General features: G+C 52.2%; 1 protein-coding gene across 1 annotated transcript in view; it reads left to right on the top strand.

Annotated features, from left to right (window-relative positions):
• The window catches only part of MYOM2 (myomesin 2), a 67072-nt gene that overhangs the window by 33869 nt on the left and 16574 nt on the right, over window positions 1-16629 (top strand). The window contains exons 14-25 of the mRNA XM_018042110.1: window positions 25-152; window positions 2300-2483; window positions 3201-3375; window positions 3744-3865; window positions 5393-5580; window positions 6664-6790; window positions 7916-8094; window positions 8797-8911; window positions 9925-10081; window positions 10164-10270; window positions 13020-13064; window positions 13574-13710. Coding sequence (XP_017897599.1) covers window positions 25-152; window positions 2300-2483; window positions 3201-3375; window positions 3744-3865; window positions 5393-5580; window positions 6664-6790; window positions 7916-8094; window positions 8797-8911; window positions 9925-10081; window positions 10164-10270; window positions 13020-13064; window positions 13574-13710 — 1664 coding nt within the window. The remainder of the gene's footprint in view (window positions 1-24; window positions 153-2299; window positions 2484-3200; window positions 3376-3743; window positions 3866-5392; window positions 5581-6663; window positions 6791-7915; window positions 8095-8796; window positions 8912-9924; window positions 10082-10163; window positions 10271-13019; window positions 13065-13573; window positions 13711-16629) is intronic.

Here is a 16629-nt window from a genome sequence, read left to right as displayed (position 1 = left end):
TCATGGTGCGGACTCCTCCTCCAGGCGAAGTCCAGATCCCAGGACCTCCCACCAACGTGCATGCCTCGGAAACCAGCAGGACATACGTGGTCCTCAGCTGGGACCCCCCCGAGCCCCGGGGCAAGGAGCCGCTGATGTACTTCATTGAGAAGGTATGCACCGGCCGGGCTTCCAGGAGCAGCGAGGCTGTCGGGTCTGCCCAGGCGCTGAGCTGTGGGTTCTCAGGATGGGCGGCTCTTGGGTCATCATCTCAGAGACTCCACGCGGTGGTTTCCCATCGAGAAGCTGCAGGCAGCGGCTGAGCCAGCAGGGCCTGCGCAGTGCTGTGGTGGGCGTGGCCTCGGGAACGGGGCGGGCTCCGGCCCTGCGGTCTTCCTGCGGGCCAGTCGGCCCCCCGGGTCCCCGCTGCAAAGGAGGGCCTTCTGCTGGGGGAGCCTGCAGTGTGCTTCCTGCTGGAACATTCTAGGCCCCAGGTTCTGAGGATTTGGGACATAGGGGGACAGTGGCCTTTGCTCTCAGTTTGCTTATAAGCTGAGCAATTCACACTTCAGATGGTGAACGATTACACAGAGTCGTTGCTTTTAGGTCTGGACGCACATAAAGAAAGAGTGTGTACACAGTAAATGTACACCCCCACCTAAATTCCAAACACGTGCCTTTACTACACGCCACGTGCCCTCCCTCCTGCTTCGCTCGGCCGATCGCACTAGAATGCAGCTTGTGGCCCACTCCTGCAAATCGCTGACCTGTGACTGGGTCGTGGGCTGTTGAAAAACCCCGTGTAGCCACGTGAATCCTGTAACTGGTTTCATGATACTGACTTTATATTACAATATAACATACAATCCAGTACACATAACATACACGTAGAGTCTATAACACGTGAGCAAATGTCTCACCCCGTAATGACATAAAATACCACAAGGTGAAGCGAAGCAGAGTGAATAGGAACAGTTTTCAGGCTCCAGCAGATATAACGACCCTCAGCTGTCCCCGCTTATCTGCAAGACTTTCTTGTGTTGCAGAGTCGTGTTAACCTCTTTGTTCTGAGTCTAACTTATAGTTCTTGCCTCATGAAAATCCCAGATGAAGGGCTGGCAGAGGAGGAAAGGAGTTTTCTCTCCCCCTCTTCAGGGATATTTCCTTATCTACTTACCCAGAGCTGGAAAGGTCAAGTTTCAGCAAACATATTTAAAAATCTTAAAAAATTTTTAGATATATTAAACCGCAATATAGTTTATGTATCATATCATGTTCTTTTTGGAAAGGAAGGCACATCTCCAGAGGAGGGAAAATTACATTAGGCATGCAGTCCTGGTTTTTAAAGTAATTATCAGTGATAAAAATTAAATACACTATAAAAAATTTGGAAAATGCATAGATGTTATACAGGACAAAATGAAAATCACCAACAATTTGACCATGTGAAGGAGTCATTATTAACATGGCACCTGTTCAGTCCTTTCCTCCGCAGGTATTTGTATCTTGGTATATTGAGCCCGTAGATATGGGCTTCTCAGGGGGCGCCAGTGGTAAAGAATTTGCCTGCCAGTGGAGGAGACGCAAGAGACCCAGGCTCAGTCCCTGGGTCAGGAAGATCCCCTGGAGGAGGGCATGGCAGCCCGCTGCAATATTCTTGCCTGGAGAATCCCATGGACAGAGGAGCCTGGCGGGCTCCAGTCCACGGGGTGGCAGAGAGACCTGACTGGAGCGACTTAGCACCTACATGCACACATATTGTAGATATGGTTGGCATGCTGTATTACGTTTAACAAAATGATACACTTTCTCTCACCCCAGTGAAGGTCTTTATACAATGACTGAAGTGGCTACATTTAATACATATGTGTCATTTTGAATCATAATGTATCTACGCTACTGCGTTATTTAGGGAGGTGTCACTCTGTGACTACTATAGTAGCTGGGAAACAGTGAAAATTTTAAACTGAGTGTGAGAAGTTATGATGGAATTTTCTGCATCTACTCCTCAGTTAGCTCTGTTTACGGTTCATTTCACCTTTACTAGAACTACAACCTATGCATTGATTCCCTGAACTTTTCCATCATTTATTGGCTTTCACATAAAAATTTTCATTGTTAACATATCCAGCTTTGGGTAATTTCTCAGCCCTTTCTCCAAATTGGCTTCCTTTTCCTAATATTCAGAACAGGGGTGTTGATGGACTCAGAGGAGCTGTTGGCTGTGGTCTCCCGCCCTGTAATCTGGGAGCCAGAGCCGGGCTCCCCCTGGGATGCGGGTTCAGGGACCGTGGCTCCCATCGGGCCCTTGTCTTCTCAGTCCATGGTGGGGAGCGGCAGCTGGCAGCGGGTGAATGCCCAGACGGCCGTGAGGTCCCCCAGATACGCTGTCTTCGACCTTGCCGAGGGGAAGCCGTACGTGTTCCGAGTGTTGTCAGCAAACAAGCACGGCCTGAGTGAGCCGTCGGAAATCACTGCCCCCATCCAGGCCCAGGACACCATTGGTGAGCAGTCCCTGCACGTGACCCATGTGCGAGATGGGCCCAGGGCAACCTCATGCAGGACAGCGAATGTTGACAAAGACAGTAATGTCACCTGTGGGTTAAAATTCAAGTTGCCTTAAAGTTTCGTTATACTAGAGTTGATGATCTCTCTGCCTTGTTTTGGTCAACATTTCTCCCAAGTCCCATCTTCTTTTTATGAAGCCAATAAATGGGTTAGAAATATTTTAAAACAATACAACCCTACATGCACTAGGGTTCTGGTCTGAGTTGCTTGAGGTTCTGTCTCTGAAGATGTCTAGTATGGATTAGAGGGATTCTAACTTGCACCAGGGGAGAGGTCCAGGGTTGCAACATTGTTTGATTTGAGGACCCTGCTGAGTCTCTCCAATCTGCTGGAAATGTGTCCTGTTTCTTAAATGGCTAGCTTTACACCACAGTTAAGAAAGCACGTGTGTCACTGGAGGAGCATGCTAGAGGGTCTGGACCAGGGCTGGCGGGGGCGGGAGACTCTGTGATGGGGATTCTTTCTTGGGGAGCCAGGCTGGCGTTTCGGGACAGAGCGCGAGGACTGACCGGTGCCTCCTGGGCCCCCTTCTCTACTCTGTCCTCATTGTCCAAACCTCACCAAAGCCCCCAGCACTGTAGATGAGGGGGCTGTGGCCTTCTGGTGTGGCCCCTGGCCCTGATGGCGCTGGGCCTGTGCGCCTGTCTCTGCAGTGGTGCCCTCGGCACCTGGCCGTGTCCTCGCGTCCCGGAACACCAGGACCTCGGTGGTCGTGCAGTGGGATCGGCCGAAGCATGAGGAGGACTTGCTGGGCTATTATGTGGACTGCTCCGTGGCCGGCTCCAACGTCTGGGAGCCCTGCAACCACAAGCCCATTGGCTACAACAGGTGAGGCCACCTGGCTCCCCCTGCCCCTGCCTCCGAGTGAGCAGGAGAGGCCCAGCCTGGGACCCGGGCCCTTGGCTCGGGCCGGGGGGACCCTGCAGGCAGCCACGCTGTGGGATCCACTCTGGGCCCCCGTCAGAGTGCAGCTTCCTCCAGCCCTCAATCTGGGACCCACCAATGGTGACGGGAAGTAATAAGCTACAACTGCAGATGAGATGGATGGATGTTAGGCGCTCATGAGACGCTCCAAAGAGTAAACATCCTTCTAGTCCCAGTGGCTGTTTCTGGTGTGTTCAAGGCAATTTCTGCGTCTGTTGCAGGAGGATGAAGGGCTGGCCCTGGCCATCACACCCCTGATTCATGTTTTCCAGGTTCGTGGTGCATGGCCTCACCACCGGCGAGCAGTACATCTTCCGAGTTAAGGCCGTGAATGCTGTCGGCACTAGCGAGAACTCGCAGGAGTCGGACGTCATAAAAGTTCAGGCTGCCCTCAGTAAGTCCTTCTCGGGCGGCTCTGCGCCAGCTCCTGGCTCTCCACTGCGTCTTCATTTCTGCAGGAGTCAACTGTGATGATGCCGTTTGGAGCATTACATGAGGGGAAGCGTGCAGTGAATTGTTGTGCAGAGAACATGCGGTTGCATGGAGCCCTCTCATCAGTTGCCTACTTGGCTTGCAAATGCCAGGGTGACAGGGGAAAATGATGACTTGCATTAAAAATAGGAAATGGTGTTAGAGATCACATTGGTTTACAGGCACACGTGCCCACATTAAAATGCATGCTGTGGGGTGTGACTGTTTCCTTTCAAAATAAGATGCTAAAATAGAACATCAGTGGCCTTTTCAGGTATTCTTAGTTCAAGGAACTTAGTTATTCCAGAAAATTTCAAATGTTTATGTAACTTTGTGGCTGTGTTCATAAATGGTGATCTTTAGAAATTAGTATATTGATCACACTGAACAATTTGAGTGTTAGCCTGTAGCATTGTGCACTAGGAAACTTGATCTGTGCAGCTCTGCGTTTTATAATTGTTTATAATCATTTCATACAAAGTGGAACACAAGGCTTAAAAGTACCTATGAACGTTTTGAAACAAGATCATCTCTTATACACATTTTGAATCAGAGTATTGATATTATTTTTACTTCAGAGAGACCCATTTTGCTCTTTATTTCTGTCTCCATCTAAATCTAAAAGCATCTTCAGAAATTATGATCTCTTGTCTAACAGTAAATAATGTTACTGGAATTTCCAAGGAGTCAAATCTGATAATACTTAGGTGGGCAATATCGTGAAACATTAACGCTCCTTTTATATTATGGTCCTTGTCTTAATCTGTCAGTTTTTCTCAGGAGGGACTTTCAAACATTATCACTTGCCTCTTCAAGTCATTCCTACCAAAGGAAACTAAACTATGTTTTAGTCCCATAATAGGGGCAGCTCATTCCCGGGCAGCTGTGTTTGGGTATCAGTCGGGGGGTGTGCCGTGGGGTCTTCAGAGTCAAGCAGAGGCAGCAACATCCTTGCCAACCTGATGGGAAAAGATGGTCCGTTTCCAAACACGGCAGTCAACGGGAAATGAACTCGTGCTCATGTGAACTAGTCTGAAGTTTCTGTGACCGCGTAGGAAGTTAAGGCTCGCTGGTCTAAGGGTACTGGTCATCGCCGGCCATGGGAGGCTTGGCTGTCCTTCACGGGCACAATGAGAAAGCTGCTCTCTCAAGCTTTTCCTTAGAGGAGTAGGGAGAGTCTGTTACTTCACACGTCCAGGCCAGACTGAAATAATTCTTGGCCCTTGTATTATTGAAATATTGGAAGATCTGTGTATGTATTGGAAGGCATGTTTAGAGATTGCATGAACACGTATGAGAGGCTCTTACCCATACGTAAGAGAGCCGGGGCAGGGAGGCAGGCGGGGAGGAGAGTGCAGGGCTGGGGTGCCGCCCGGTGGGGAGAGGTGGCCGTGGGGGCTTGGGCTGAGGCGCTGGGATGAGGGCGACTTTCCCGCCGTGTTTCCTGCAGCCGTCCCTTCCCACCCTTATGGGATCACCCTCCTGAACTGTGATGGCCACTCCATGATCCTGGGCTGGAAGGTGCCCAAGTTCAGCGGCGGCTCCCCCATCCTCGGCTACTACATCGACAAGCGGGAGGCTCACCACAAAAACTGGCACGAGGTCAACTCCTCGCCGCTCAAAGAGAGGATTCTGAAGGTGGGTGCTCGCGGGCTCAGTCCCTCTTGCCAGGCGAATTCTCCCTGGGCGCGGAGTCCCCCATCTAGTGTCTCAGAGTTCAGTGACATTAGAGAATTTGACACAGAAGCAAAGATGAATCAAAACAATTCAGTGTGAGACCTGAGGCCCTTAGGAAGCATCTTCTTCTGAGAAGCAAGGAGGAGAGCGAGGCGGTGGGCTGCTTCCCGGGGCTGGTGGGCTGGTAGCGGCCCTGGAGGCAGGAGGCTCCATCCTCGGGGCAGGAAGGGCGGAGGCAGTGGAGAACATCGCTGCTGGGCCTGTGTGTGCCCGTTTCCCAGGCTCGCGTGTGTCCAGGCACCTCAGCGAGTCACTTGCTCCGGTGTACATCGCGTCCGGGTGCAGGGAATCGGGGCCACGAGGACTTAGGGCGAGAAAGACCGAGAGTCAAGTCCCAGGTGAACCCTTGGCCACTGCTCTTGCGCCCAGAGCCCCTCCTCGTGAGCCGCTGCTCAGGGTTTCTTGGAGAGAAATAAGCGAGGCGCTGCTTGCCCACCAGGGTATCAGGGTGACACGGCCATGTGCCCCCCCCCACCCTGCTCTGCCCCTGGCCCCTCGTGGCTCCCGTCTCTGAGTCCTGACTTCCCTACTGGGTACGTCCCTGAGGGAGGGCGTATGGAATGCACAAGGCAGCCATGTGAGAGGGAGAGTGGGGATGGCCCCGTGGCAGGCGGGCTGCACTCCCTGACCAGCCCCTCGATTGCCCGGAAATGCTCGCTTCCCCTGATGGACGGTGGGTGGTAGTGCAGCTTCGTTTTGCTGAATAATTAGAAGTTGAGTAGAGTGGATTTACACTGCTGTGTACAGCGCAGTGATCCAGTCACACACACACATAGGCGTGTGTCTGCCCCTTTCCCTCAGAGGTTATTACAAGATGCTGAGTAGAGTCCCTGTGGTCGCCGCTCACCTGTTTTACGCGCAGGCGTGTGTATGTCAGACGTTGATCCCAGTCTCCTGACTTACTCTTCCCTTTCCCCTTTGGTGACAGTAAGTTTGTCTTCTGTGTCTGTGGGCTCAGTGTTAATGTAGGCATCCTCTGAATAGGTGGAGGGCTTGACTGAAGGCTCACTCTATGAATTCAAAATTGCTGCTGCCAACATGGCAGGGATCGGGCAGCCATCAGACCCCAGCGAGCTGTTTAAGTGTGAGGCCTGGACGATGCCGGAACCAGGTAACTTGGCGGGGGGCTGGTCTCCTGGACACACAGGGCTGCCCAGAGGAGGAGCCTTTTGTGGTGCAGCCTCCCCAGCCAGCAGATGCTCAGTCCCCCTCACAGGTTCTGACACCACCGCCCCCATGGGCCAGGGCTGGGCATCAGGTGACCTGCCCTGTGTCCGGGCAGTGGACACATAAGCCAGGCAGTGACAAGGGGGCATGTGAGGTGGGGGACCATCCATCTCCACTGCAGAATGAGCCCGGCTCCCCTGAGTCAGAGACGCTTCGGCCAGAGGCTGGTCCAGGGTGGACCTGCTCCAGGGATTGGGGGAGCCCAGCTCCTGTGAGGAGGCAGGAGCTGGGACCGGCCTGGGGCAGCCGGATGCCCCTGGCTGTGCGTTTGTTTCGGACCCCCTCCGAGAGCACCCAGGAGCCTGGGGTCTCTGGTTCTGAAGGGCCTTGTTGTCAAAGATCTGCATTTACTCAGGGCTCTACACGCACAGATGTGTTTTCACAAATTCGAAAGGACTGGGCATATCCAGAGAAACTGATCCAGCCCATCAGGGCCCGTCAGGGTGTCTAGCCCATCTGCGTCCCTAATGCAGTGGTTAATATGCTCATGTTTTGAACAAAACCAAACAACATAAAACAATAAACCCAAAGTCGAAGCCTAAAATATCAGAAATTCTGAGGCTCAAAATTTTCAATTTTGGGGCCAAATTATATTGTTTTTTTCCCTTCTTTTTTGGGCAGGGAGGGAGGGGAATTGTTTTAGTGATATTAATTTTTGCCCCTTAGAAAAGTCAGTGGAAGAGAAAGCTGTGGAAGTTCCCTGAGGCTGTGGGGGTTTAGAGTGATTAGTCAGGGTGGGGCTGTGGCCCCTCCCGCTTTCACTGTTCAGGGCTCCTCTGGACCTGAGTCGGGGGGGGGGGTGGTGGAAGTCAGCCCCACCCCAGCAGTGCTGTGGCAGTGGGAGGGGTCCCCTGGTGGTGGAGCAGGTGCTGGGTCCCCGGGTGAGTCCTGTGATGCTTGGGTGTCCAGGCAGACATGGGCGGGTACCGTCCCGCACGCCTTTCTCTCTGCGAGATGGGCCTTCGGGCCCTGAGCGAGCGTGGGGACTCCGGCGTCCGTGCGTTTTCAGGCCCTGCCTACGACCTGACGTTCTGCGAGGTCCGGGACACGTCCCTGGTGCTGCTCTGGAAACCCCCGGTGTATTCGGGCAGCAGCCCCGTCTCTGGCTACTTCGTGGACTACAAAGAAGAGGACTCCGGAGAATGGCTCACTGTCAATGAGGTCACCACGCCGCATCGCTACTTGAAGGTGACGCAGGCCCCTCAGGCCTTGTCTTCTGGGGAGTGGCTTCGTCAGGGTCTAGCTCGAGGCCCCCAGGGGCTGGCACATGTGACTGGGTACCCCTCCTGCTTGCCGGGGGTTCGGGACTGCCTGCCCTCTCCAGACCTGCGCAGCAACTACGTGTGGGGACCGTCTGCACAGGGCCAGCTTCCTCTCCCTGCCGCCGCACGACCGCCCCTGACGGTGCTGAGACCTCCCGGTCCTGGCTGCCTGGATGCGCCTTCCAGTGATGACTAAAATTACGTCTTTTCACACCGACTCTGTGCTTTATTTACTCGATTCATGTGATTGCTGACGGACGTCTATCTGATAAACACACACACATACAGTGTGAACACATCTGAAGAGTTTAGCTCCTGCAGTAGTCACTGGGGTCAGGCCAGTAGTGACGGGTTAGCAGTGACTGGTCAGGTCAGTGGTGGTGAGTCGGTGGCGCCTGCTCAGCGGTGACGGGTCTGGTTATTGATGAGGGCTGGGTCAGTGGCTCAGACCCGAGACCCCGCCCCTGGATCTCGTCTCCCCTGCTGATCCCCTGACTTCTGCATGGCTGGTTGACCTGGAAGAACATGATATTTATAAAAAGAAAGCATGTTCGTAATAAAAATGTGACGAAGGATGAAGTCATTTTCGTTTATCGGTTCGCGTGTGACCTTTCTTGCATCTCTCAAGGTGTGTGATCTTCACCAAGGAAAGACCTACGTGTTCCGCGTGCGGGCAGTGAACGCCAGTGGGGTGGGGAGGCCCTCGGACACCTCGGAGCCAGTGCTGGTGGAGGCCAGGCCAGGTGAGACTTGCCCACTCAGCTGGCAACAGGCAAGACCTCTGGGTGGGGTGACCTGGGTCAGGGGACAAGCGGGCATGTGGAGGGTGGGTGGGAGGATGGCGGGACTGTCGTGAAAGGAGGTGGTTGATGCACGTGGTAAAGGATGTCTTCAGAGACACACCACACGCTCCGACACCCCAGGCAGAGAGGGGCACGTGAGGTCATCCCGAGGGGGTGGGGGTCTTCACTGGCAGCGGCAGAACAGCAGGCAAGCCTTGACAACGGTGTCTTAGGTTACGGCTGAGTTTTGATCAGAAATTATAAAGCCTCTGGTAATTGTCTTGGTTACAAGTAGTGAGAGCCTCGTGGAGGGGCCCTTGGTGGGGAAGTGGTTCCGAGGGTGGGAGATGAGCTCCCAGAACAGGAGACATGCCGGGAGGGGGCCCCTGCCTCCCAGAAGGGGTGGAACTGGGAACTGGAAGCCACGGCATCCCCGGGGGTCTCCCCTCCCTGAGACCAGCGAGGGTGGGTGTTCCGCCTCTGGCTCCATAGTCTTGGTGAGGAGGGTGTCTGCGAGCTCCCAGCTCAGCCGGCCTGTCTCCTCCTGCTCTGACCACTAAGGGACAGCTGTGAGCTGCCTGTGTGGGGCCAGGTGTCCAGCCATGTCCAGCACACCCTCCCTGACCCAGAGGAAAAGTGGGGACAGGAGAGCGGGGTGTGGGGAGACCGCTGTGACTGTGCTGCCCAGGCCCAGGGGTGGAAGTGACCAGACCCCAGGGGGAAGGACCGAGTGTCTGGATCTCAGCCCTAAGGGTTTCTTCTGGAGTGCCAGGTGCAGAAGGTGATGACGGGAGAGCAAGCCTGCCCTCTTCTGCCCTCCGTCACTGCCGAGGGTGCACTGGCCGATATCCTGGGCTGATGGTCAGTGAAAACCACTGATTCCATGTGCCACGTGCTCTCTGCCGGGCCACCCCTTCTGCAGAGAGAGCCTGGGGTGGACGCCATGTCCGTAAGTGCTCCCGGCTCCTCCGCAGGCACCAAGGAGGTCAGCGCGGGCGTGGACGAGGAGGGCAACATCTACCTGAGCTTCGACTGCCCGGAGGTGACGGACGCCTCCCACTTCACGTGGTGCAAGTCCTACGAGGACATCGCGGACGACGACAGGTTCAAGGTCGAGACCGCGGGGGACCAGTAAGTTCCTCCCCGGGCCGGCCGGCGTGGCCCGCTAGGAGCACCTTCCAGCACTCATGCCCCGGGCTCTCTCCCCTTCCAGCTCCAAGCTGTACTTCAAGAACCTGGACAAAGAGGACCTGGGCACATACTCTGTGTCAGTCAGCGACACGGACGGCGTGTCCTCCAGCTTTGTCTTGGATGAGGAAGGTAACGCCTGCGGGACACTGGCTTGCCTTTGGGGTCTTCATAACACTTTGAAAGATTGATGCTCACAGAGAAAAGACTTACTTGTTTAGAAAAGGGGTGTGTCTTTGCATGAGGCTATGGGTGGGAATCTTTTTAAATCCAAAAATTATTTTGGAAATTACACAAACTCTTGAGTTTCTTCTCTAGCCACTAAGTAAATCACTGGTCCGGGAGTGTTTTATTTATTGCTCTCTATATTGCGTTTATTGCCTCCCACTTGTATTTTAGAGATGAGTTTTATTTACATTTCATTAGTTTGGCAAGTAGCGACTAGCATACTATAAATAAGTCCATAGAACTAATGAGAGGCATGCAAAGAAGCTTCCTTTCCTCCCAGCACTGACTAATTGGATAATCAGCTAATAGAAGAAAACACACACTTATGGATGCATGTATTTGTGTGCATGGGATAACATTTAATCGTCATAGGTAAGATCCCTCGCTGTCCCACACATAGGCGGCCGAAAGGAGAGAAGGGAGCCAGCTCATCACGACCCGATGAAGAGCAGCCCTTCTCTTAGGCGGGTCCCGAGGTCTGAGTCCCCAGGCACTGAGCCAGCCCTGGGAGGGAGCTTCCCCCTGCCTGGGTTGATGTTTCTTGTGTCTGTGATCTAGAGGGGACTGCATAACTCTGGGTGGAAGCCTCAGATCTTCGTGTTGGGTCTTTAAAGGCTTCTGAGTGCCTGAGAGTCCTCAGTCAAAAATGCCATAGCTTGCTCATCTAATCCTTTCCTTATCACTGGGCAGTTTGCTTGCCACAGCCAAGGGGGTGGTCTCAGAAGAGGGATACAGTGGTCGGTGGGGGAGGCTAGGATGGGAGGGGGTGCTAGGATGGTGGTGGGGAGGGGACAGGGTTTGATGATGGCAGGCATCTGGGGGTCCCATGCAGACATTGGGTAAGTTGAGGGGAGCCCCTGTGATCTGACGGGACCAGCAGGAGAACGGCAGAGGGGTGCACCATCTTTGCTTCCTGGGGTCCCCAGCAAGCAGGAACAGGCCGGAATCTGCTCACAGGCCTTTTAAGCTGCCCTTTCTGACCCCTACGGGGTGGTCTTCAAACAGCCTTTTATTTGAAAAAGATCCTTATTCTGATAAGTGGTGTACTCCTCTGCTCCATCTGAGAGTTTGAAGACGTTTCACCTAAATTTTAAATCATTACGAAGGACGAATATTTCTAGTACCTTTTATATTGTGTACGGACATCAAGTACAGTCAGGCAAAACCTTAATGTTGAAGCTTTAGGTCATCTGATGTATGGGAGTTCCTGCTGTGAGACCCGCTGGGACACCTTCAAATCAGCTGTCCAGGTTGAGCTACTTCTGGTTACAAGAAGTCTGCTTCCTTGTTCAGGTCAAATGCTGCGCTGTGCTCAGTTGTGTCTGACTCTTTGTGACACCCTGGACTGCAGCCCACTAGGCTCCTCTGTCCGTGGGATTCTCCAGGCAAGAATACTGGAGGCGGTTGCCATTTCCTCCTCCAGGGGATCTTCCCCACTCAGGGATCAATCCAACCTGAATCTCCTGTACTGTAGGCAGATTGTTTACCCCTGAGCCATTGCTGCTGCTGCTAAGTCGCTTCAGTCGTGTCCGACTCTGTGCGACCCCAGAGACGGCAGCCCACCAGGCTCCCCCGTCCCTGGGATTCTCCAGGCAAGAACACTGCAGTGGGTTTGCCATTTCCTCTTCCAATTCACGAAAATGACAAGTGCTGAGCCTTTGGGGAAGCCCAAAGGCTGAAGTGGATTTGCATACAGACCTTTGTAACCATGATCTCATTTCTAAATTCTAATTTTAAGTAGGAAGGTGAAATAAATTATTTAGAACCTTCAGTTTTTCTTAACTTATTCTTGAGACTCTTAGGAGCAATGTATTCTGTTTATTTATTTATTTCCTTAGGTTGTTTTTTTACTTTACAATATTGTATTGGTTTTGCCATACATCCCAGTTTTTTTTTAGAAAAATTATTATTGTTTAGTTTATTATAATTTTTTTAAACTCATGAAAATATACCACAGTGAAATTCTGGGTAGGTGAGAGAGATGTTGAAGCAGGACAGTCTGAGAGCAGAAGGAAAATCACAGACCAGCATGTTCTCGGCGAGCCACACCGATTTCACGAACGAGTTCATACGGAATGAGAGGATGTGGAAGTGCAGCCCTCTGTGTTACCCTGCGCCCGTTGGCCTCTATCTGGCACACAGCTGCCCTTCCAGCCCTGCACTCAGGACCGCCACCCTAACCAGTCCTAAAGCACCCCTTTAGGAAGTGGGCTGTCTCAGTGTGAGGCACCACTGACTTCCTGCGGGGCTTCCCAGGTGGTGCTACTGGTAAAGAGCCTGCCTGCCAACGCAGGAGATGTAAGAGATGGGGGTTCAGTCCCTGATTTGGGAGGATCCCTGGAGGAGGGCATGGCAACCCACTCCAGTATTTTCGCCGGGAGAATCCTGTGGACAGAGGAGCCCGGTGGGCTGCAGTCCATGGGGTGGCAGAGAGTCAGACATGACTGAAGCAGCTGAGCACATGTGCACTGATTCCCCGGAGGGAGTGTTCACAGCTCATGTTACCCCGTCTCCTTCTCACTTCAGTTCTCATTTCTTTCACAGCCTCAAATGAAATCCTGGTGACGTCGAATCTCTGTTTTGTCTAGCTTTGCTCTGGCTTAAAACTGAATATACAGGTCAAAACCACTGATGCTGTTTGTCTTAATTTCAGAGCTGGAACGTCTGAAGGCCCTGAGCAATGAGATCAAGAACCCCAGTAAGTGGGCCTGGATCGGAGCAGGGCCGTGTCTGTGACCCTGTGCAGCCCTGGGGGGCCTTGCTTCCTGTGGCAACTCGCATGCTTGTCACCGTGTGGCTCAGAATAAGTAGTGGCTGATAGTGTAACCGGCAGTGATTTTCATTGCATACCATGTTTTGGACTTCGGGTTGAGTGTGTCTGCTTGATCCAAGTGAGAATTGCACCAGGTGGGATCTTCAGCTGTGGATTACGCTGAATTCAGACGGAATATGTCTGTGGTCCCTGGGCCCTCAGGGAACCAGACCATGCCTGCTGAGGATCCACGGGTGTGAGGCTTTGATTGCAGTGCCGGGCTAACTAGAGTTGTGTTTCTTAGTTTTGGTTTTCGTAATCAAGTCAATGCTCAGGGTTTTTTTACATTTTCAAAAAATGTAATAGTGAGGATTGACATTTTCCTACAACACGCAACTCTTCTTTCTCACCAGGATTCACGCACTATTGACTTGTGATTTCTTTTCTTCTGCTAGCGATTCCTCTGAAGTCAGAATTAGCTTATGAGATTTTCGACAAGGGCCAGGTCCGCTTCTGGCTCCAGGCTGAGCACTTATCCCCAGACTCCAGCTACCGCTTTATCATCAATGACAGAGAAGTTGCCGACAGCGAGGTGAGTGTGTGTGAGTGTGGCTTTGGAGGCTTCCGGGTGTGAGTGAAAGTCAGTTCCTGAAAGTCAGCATTCTGGGTTTGTTTCCATCCCTTTTGGGCTGTAGAAGGCTGACAAGGTGGGTGAGAGAAGGCTGAGGCTGGCACTGTTCAGAGCTTTGGTCTGGGTTACATAAGAGATGGGGAGGTCTTTAAATTCAAGCCTATTACAGTTAAAAAGCAACAATCTACGTTTTAGAGACATTAGCTTGGTGTCACGGAAAGGGTCTGGTTACACGGGGTGAGCAACATGCTCCACAGGTCCATTTATTTCCTCTTCATAGGGGTTTTGAAGGTGGATATTTTTGCCCTGATGGGAGCAAGGCCTCCCTTACCCTGCCCCAGCCCCCAGGGCTCCTGTGGAAGGTGACGCCAGGGAAATTAGTGTCTTGAGCTTGAGCTTTAGGCTGCCTCCGGGCGAATCTGGGCCAAGAGAACGCATAGGATGCTGTGATGCGATACCTTGTCCTCCTGCTGCTTTTATTTGTATAGAATGAAGCATACGGATGTTAGAAGGTTCCTGGTTTGCTTGTGGAATATTGTATTTCCATATAAATCATTCTGTCTAATTACTACAGCACAACCAGGAACGTAGTTAAAAGCTGACCACTTGACTGGAGCCCTTCCTTACTGTTCAGTGGTGCCCTGGGGGTCTCCTGAGTCCCAGCGTCCTTACCTCCTCTGTCCTCCTTGTGCTTGATACCCACTGCTTTGTATCTATTTAGCAATCCCGCTGAGCCTCACGCAGGTGCCTCAACCATTTGCTGCATGAGTATGAACGGGACTGGCTGGGAGGCAGGGTCGCTCACTCTCCTTCTGAGCCGGGCTCCTTATCCCTGGTCTGACACCTTTTAGTAAACTTGGTTAGATGGATGTCCCTCAGGGAGAGGTCGTGTGTAGACAAAGATCCTGTGAGTTTCTTTCCGAGTCCATCTTCCCCTTGAGGATAATGATGTCCTTGAAGGACTGTACCAGCTGGGGGTTGGCCAGTAAGCAGAAAGCGCGCAGCTTCCTCTCGGCTGCAGAAGAGCCCGCAGTATGGACACTGCATGGAAGAGTGTCGTGATCGAGGTGACTGGAGACATTTTTTATGAGCAGAGATCATGTAGGTGTACAATGGAATTTAGTGTATTGTGCTTTATCTGTAGAGTATATTTTGATTAACATTTCCTACCTGCTGTGGGTAGCTGGCTTTAAGAACGACATCTTTGCTACACAGCTCATCTTTTGCAATAGGCTGTACTATTTCACTGCCTTAATTAGCAATCCACAGGTGACTTTTCCGTGTGGAGATTGATGCTGTTTTGTGAAAGTCACATAGAAAACTGTATTTATGGCCCCCATAAAATCATTGAACTTCATCTCACTGCATAATGGCAGTTGCCAGAAGACTAATTTTTTCTCAAACCTGCCCAGACCCTGTGGTGCAGAAGCTAAGAGAACGTAGAAGGCTCTGGGTTGCTGAGGATCTGGTTGGTGAGAGAGGTTGCTTTTCACCTCTCAGGCCTAATTAGAGCAGGTTCCTACAGGCTGCTCCTCACAGATGCTTGAAGGGAGCGAAAGTCTGACAGAATCAGAGCAGCTCCTTGAAATTTGCTCCTGGTTTGCAAAAGCAAATACTCAGAACTACAAAGGCACTCATGGGCCCCACAAGGTACTTTGTTTGGCCCTCAGCCCGCTGCCTCTTCCTTGTCCAGCCCCCGAGAACCACCCAAGTCTCTGGGAAGGAGACAGGTCCCATGTGATCAGCACCATCTCCCAAAATGACCTCCCTCAAAAGTAATCTGAGCTCATGTGTCTCATTCATGTGTCTCTTACTTTATACACACCAGTTTCCCATTGAGAAAAATACCTAAGCCACCCTATACAAGAGCATAGTGTAAGCTTCACCTGTTAGAAATGGTGTTGGGATTTCCAACTGTCAAGGTGATTTTTTTATGTTTACTGGAAGTTAAGGCCCATGGGCATGGGCTGGCTTGATTCAGTTAAAGCCCGAAAGTCATCTTTGGTCAAAGAGAACCTGAGGCGTCACGTTAACCCCCGGGACCTCACACACTCATTCTCTTTTCTCCGCGGTTGGCAGCTTATATTCTGCAAATTGCTTTTGAGTTACCTCTGTAGCCTAGAAAAATGACATAGAAACTTGCCCTCCTGGAGGTTATCCCAGAGTGGAAGAAGCACAACTTGAGTCAGAGGATGATACAGAAAAAGTACAGAGCGTGTTAAAACAGTTAGGGGTGAGCTAAGTCATTTAAGAGAGAAAGAAAGTGAAGTCGCTCAATCGTGTCCGACTCTTTGCAATCCCACGGACTGTAGCCTACCAGGCTCCTCCGTCCATGGGATTTTTTAGGTAAGAGCACGGAGTGGGTCACCATTCCCTTCTCCAGTGGATCTTCCTGATGCAGGGATTGGACACTCAAGTTTCCTGCATTGGCAGGTGGGTTCTTTACCACGAGCGCCACTTACAGTGAGTGCTGATGCGGAGAAGGAGCTGTTAGAGCCTGGAGAATATAAAGGAGATTCCCAGAGTAGTGGGTTCCTGGGTTCTCCTCAGGAGGAATAGTTTGGGGGACAGGCATGCCCTGCAGCCTGCCCGAGGGAGAGTGGCAAGGTGTGGACTGGAGACGAGGCGGGATGGGCTGACTGAGCGGAGTGGCCATGGACGGGGCATCTTGGAAATGCACTTGGATGAAACGGAAGGAGGGAGAAGGCAGAGGGGCCTCCTCCAACACCAAGGAGGGAATTTGGAGCCAACCCTTGATGGTGAGGGGGCTGAGCTTAGGGACGCTGAACAAAGGCACTCTTTCACTAACATTGATCTTGGCACTCTTGGGACGCTGGCATTTGGAACCCACAATATGAATGTCAGCTGAGAGAGGAAGCT

This window comes from Capra hircus, chromosome 27, assembly GCF_001704415.2.
Source record: "Capra hircus breed San Clemente chromosome 27, ASM170441v1, whole genome shotgun sequence".
Lineage (NCBI taxonomy): Eukaryota > Metazoa > Chordata > Mammalia > Artiodactyla > Bovidae > Capra > Capra hircus.
Note: the sequence above shows the minus strand (reverse complement) of the source record. Positions and strands in the feature narration are given on the sequence as shown.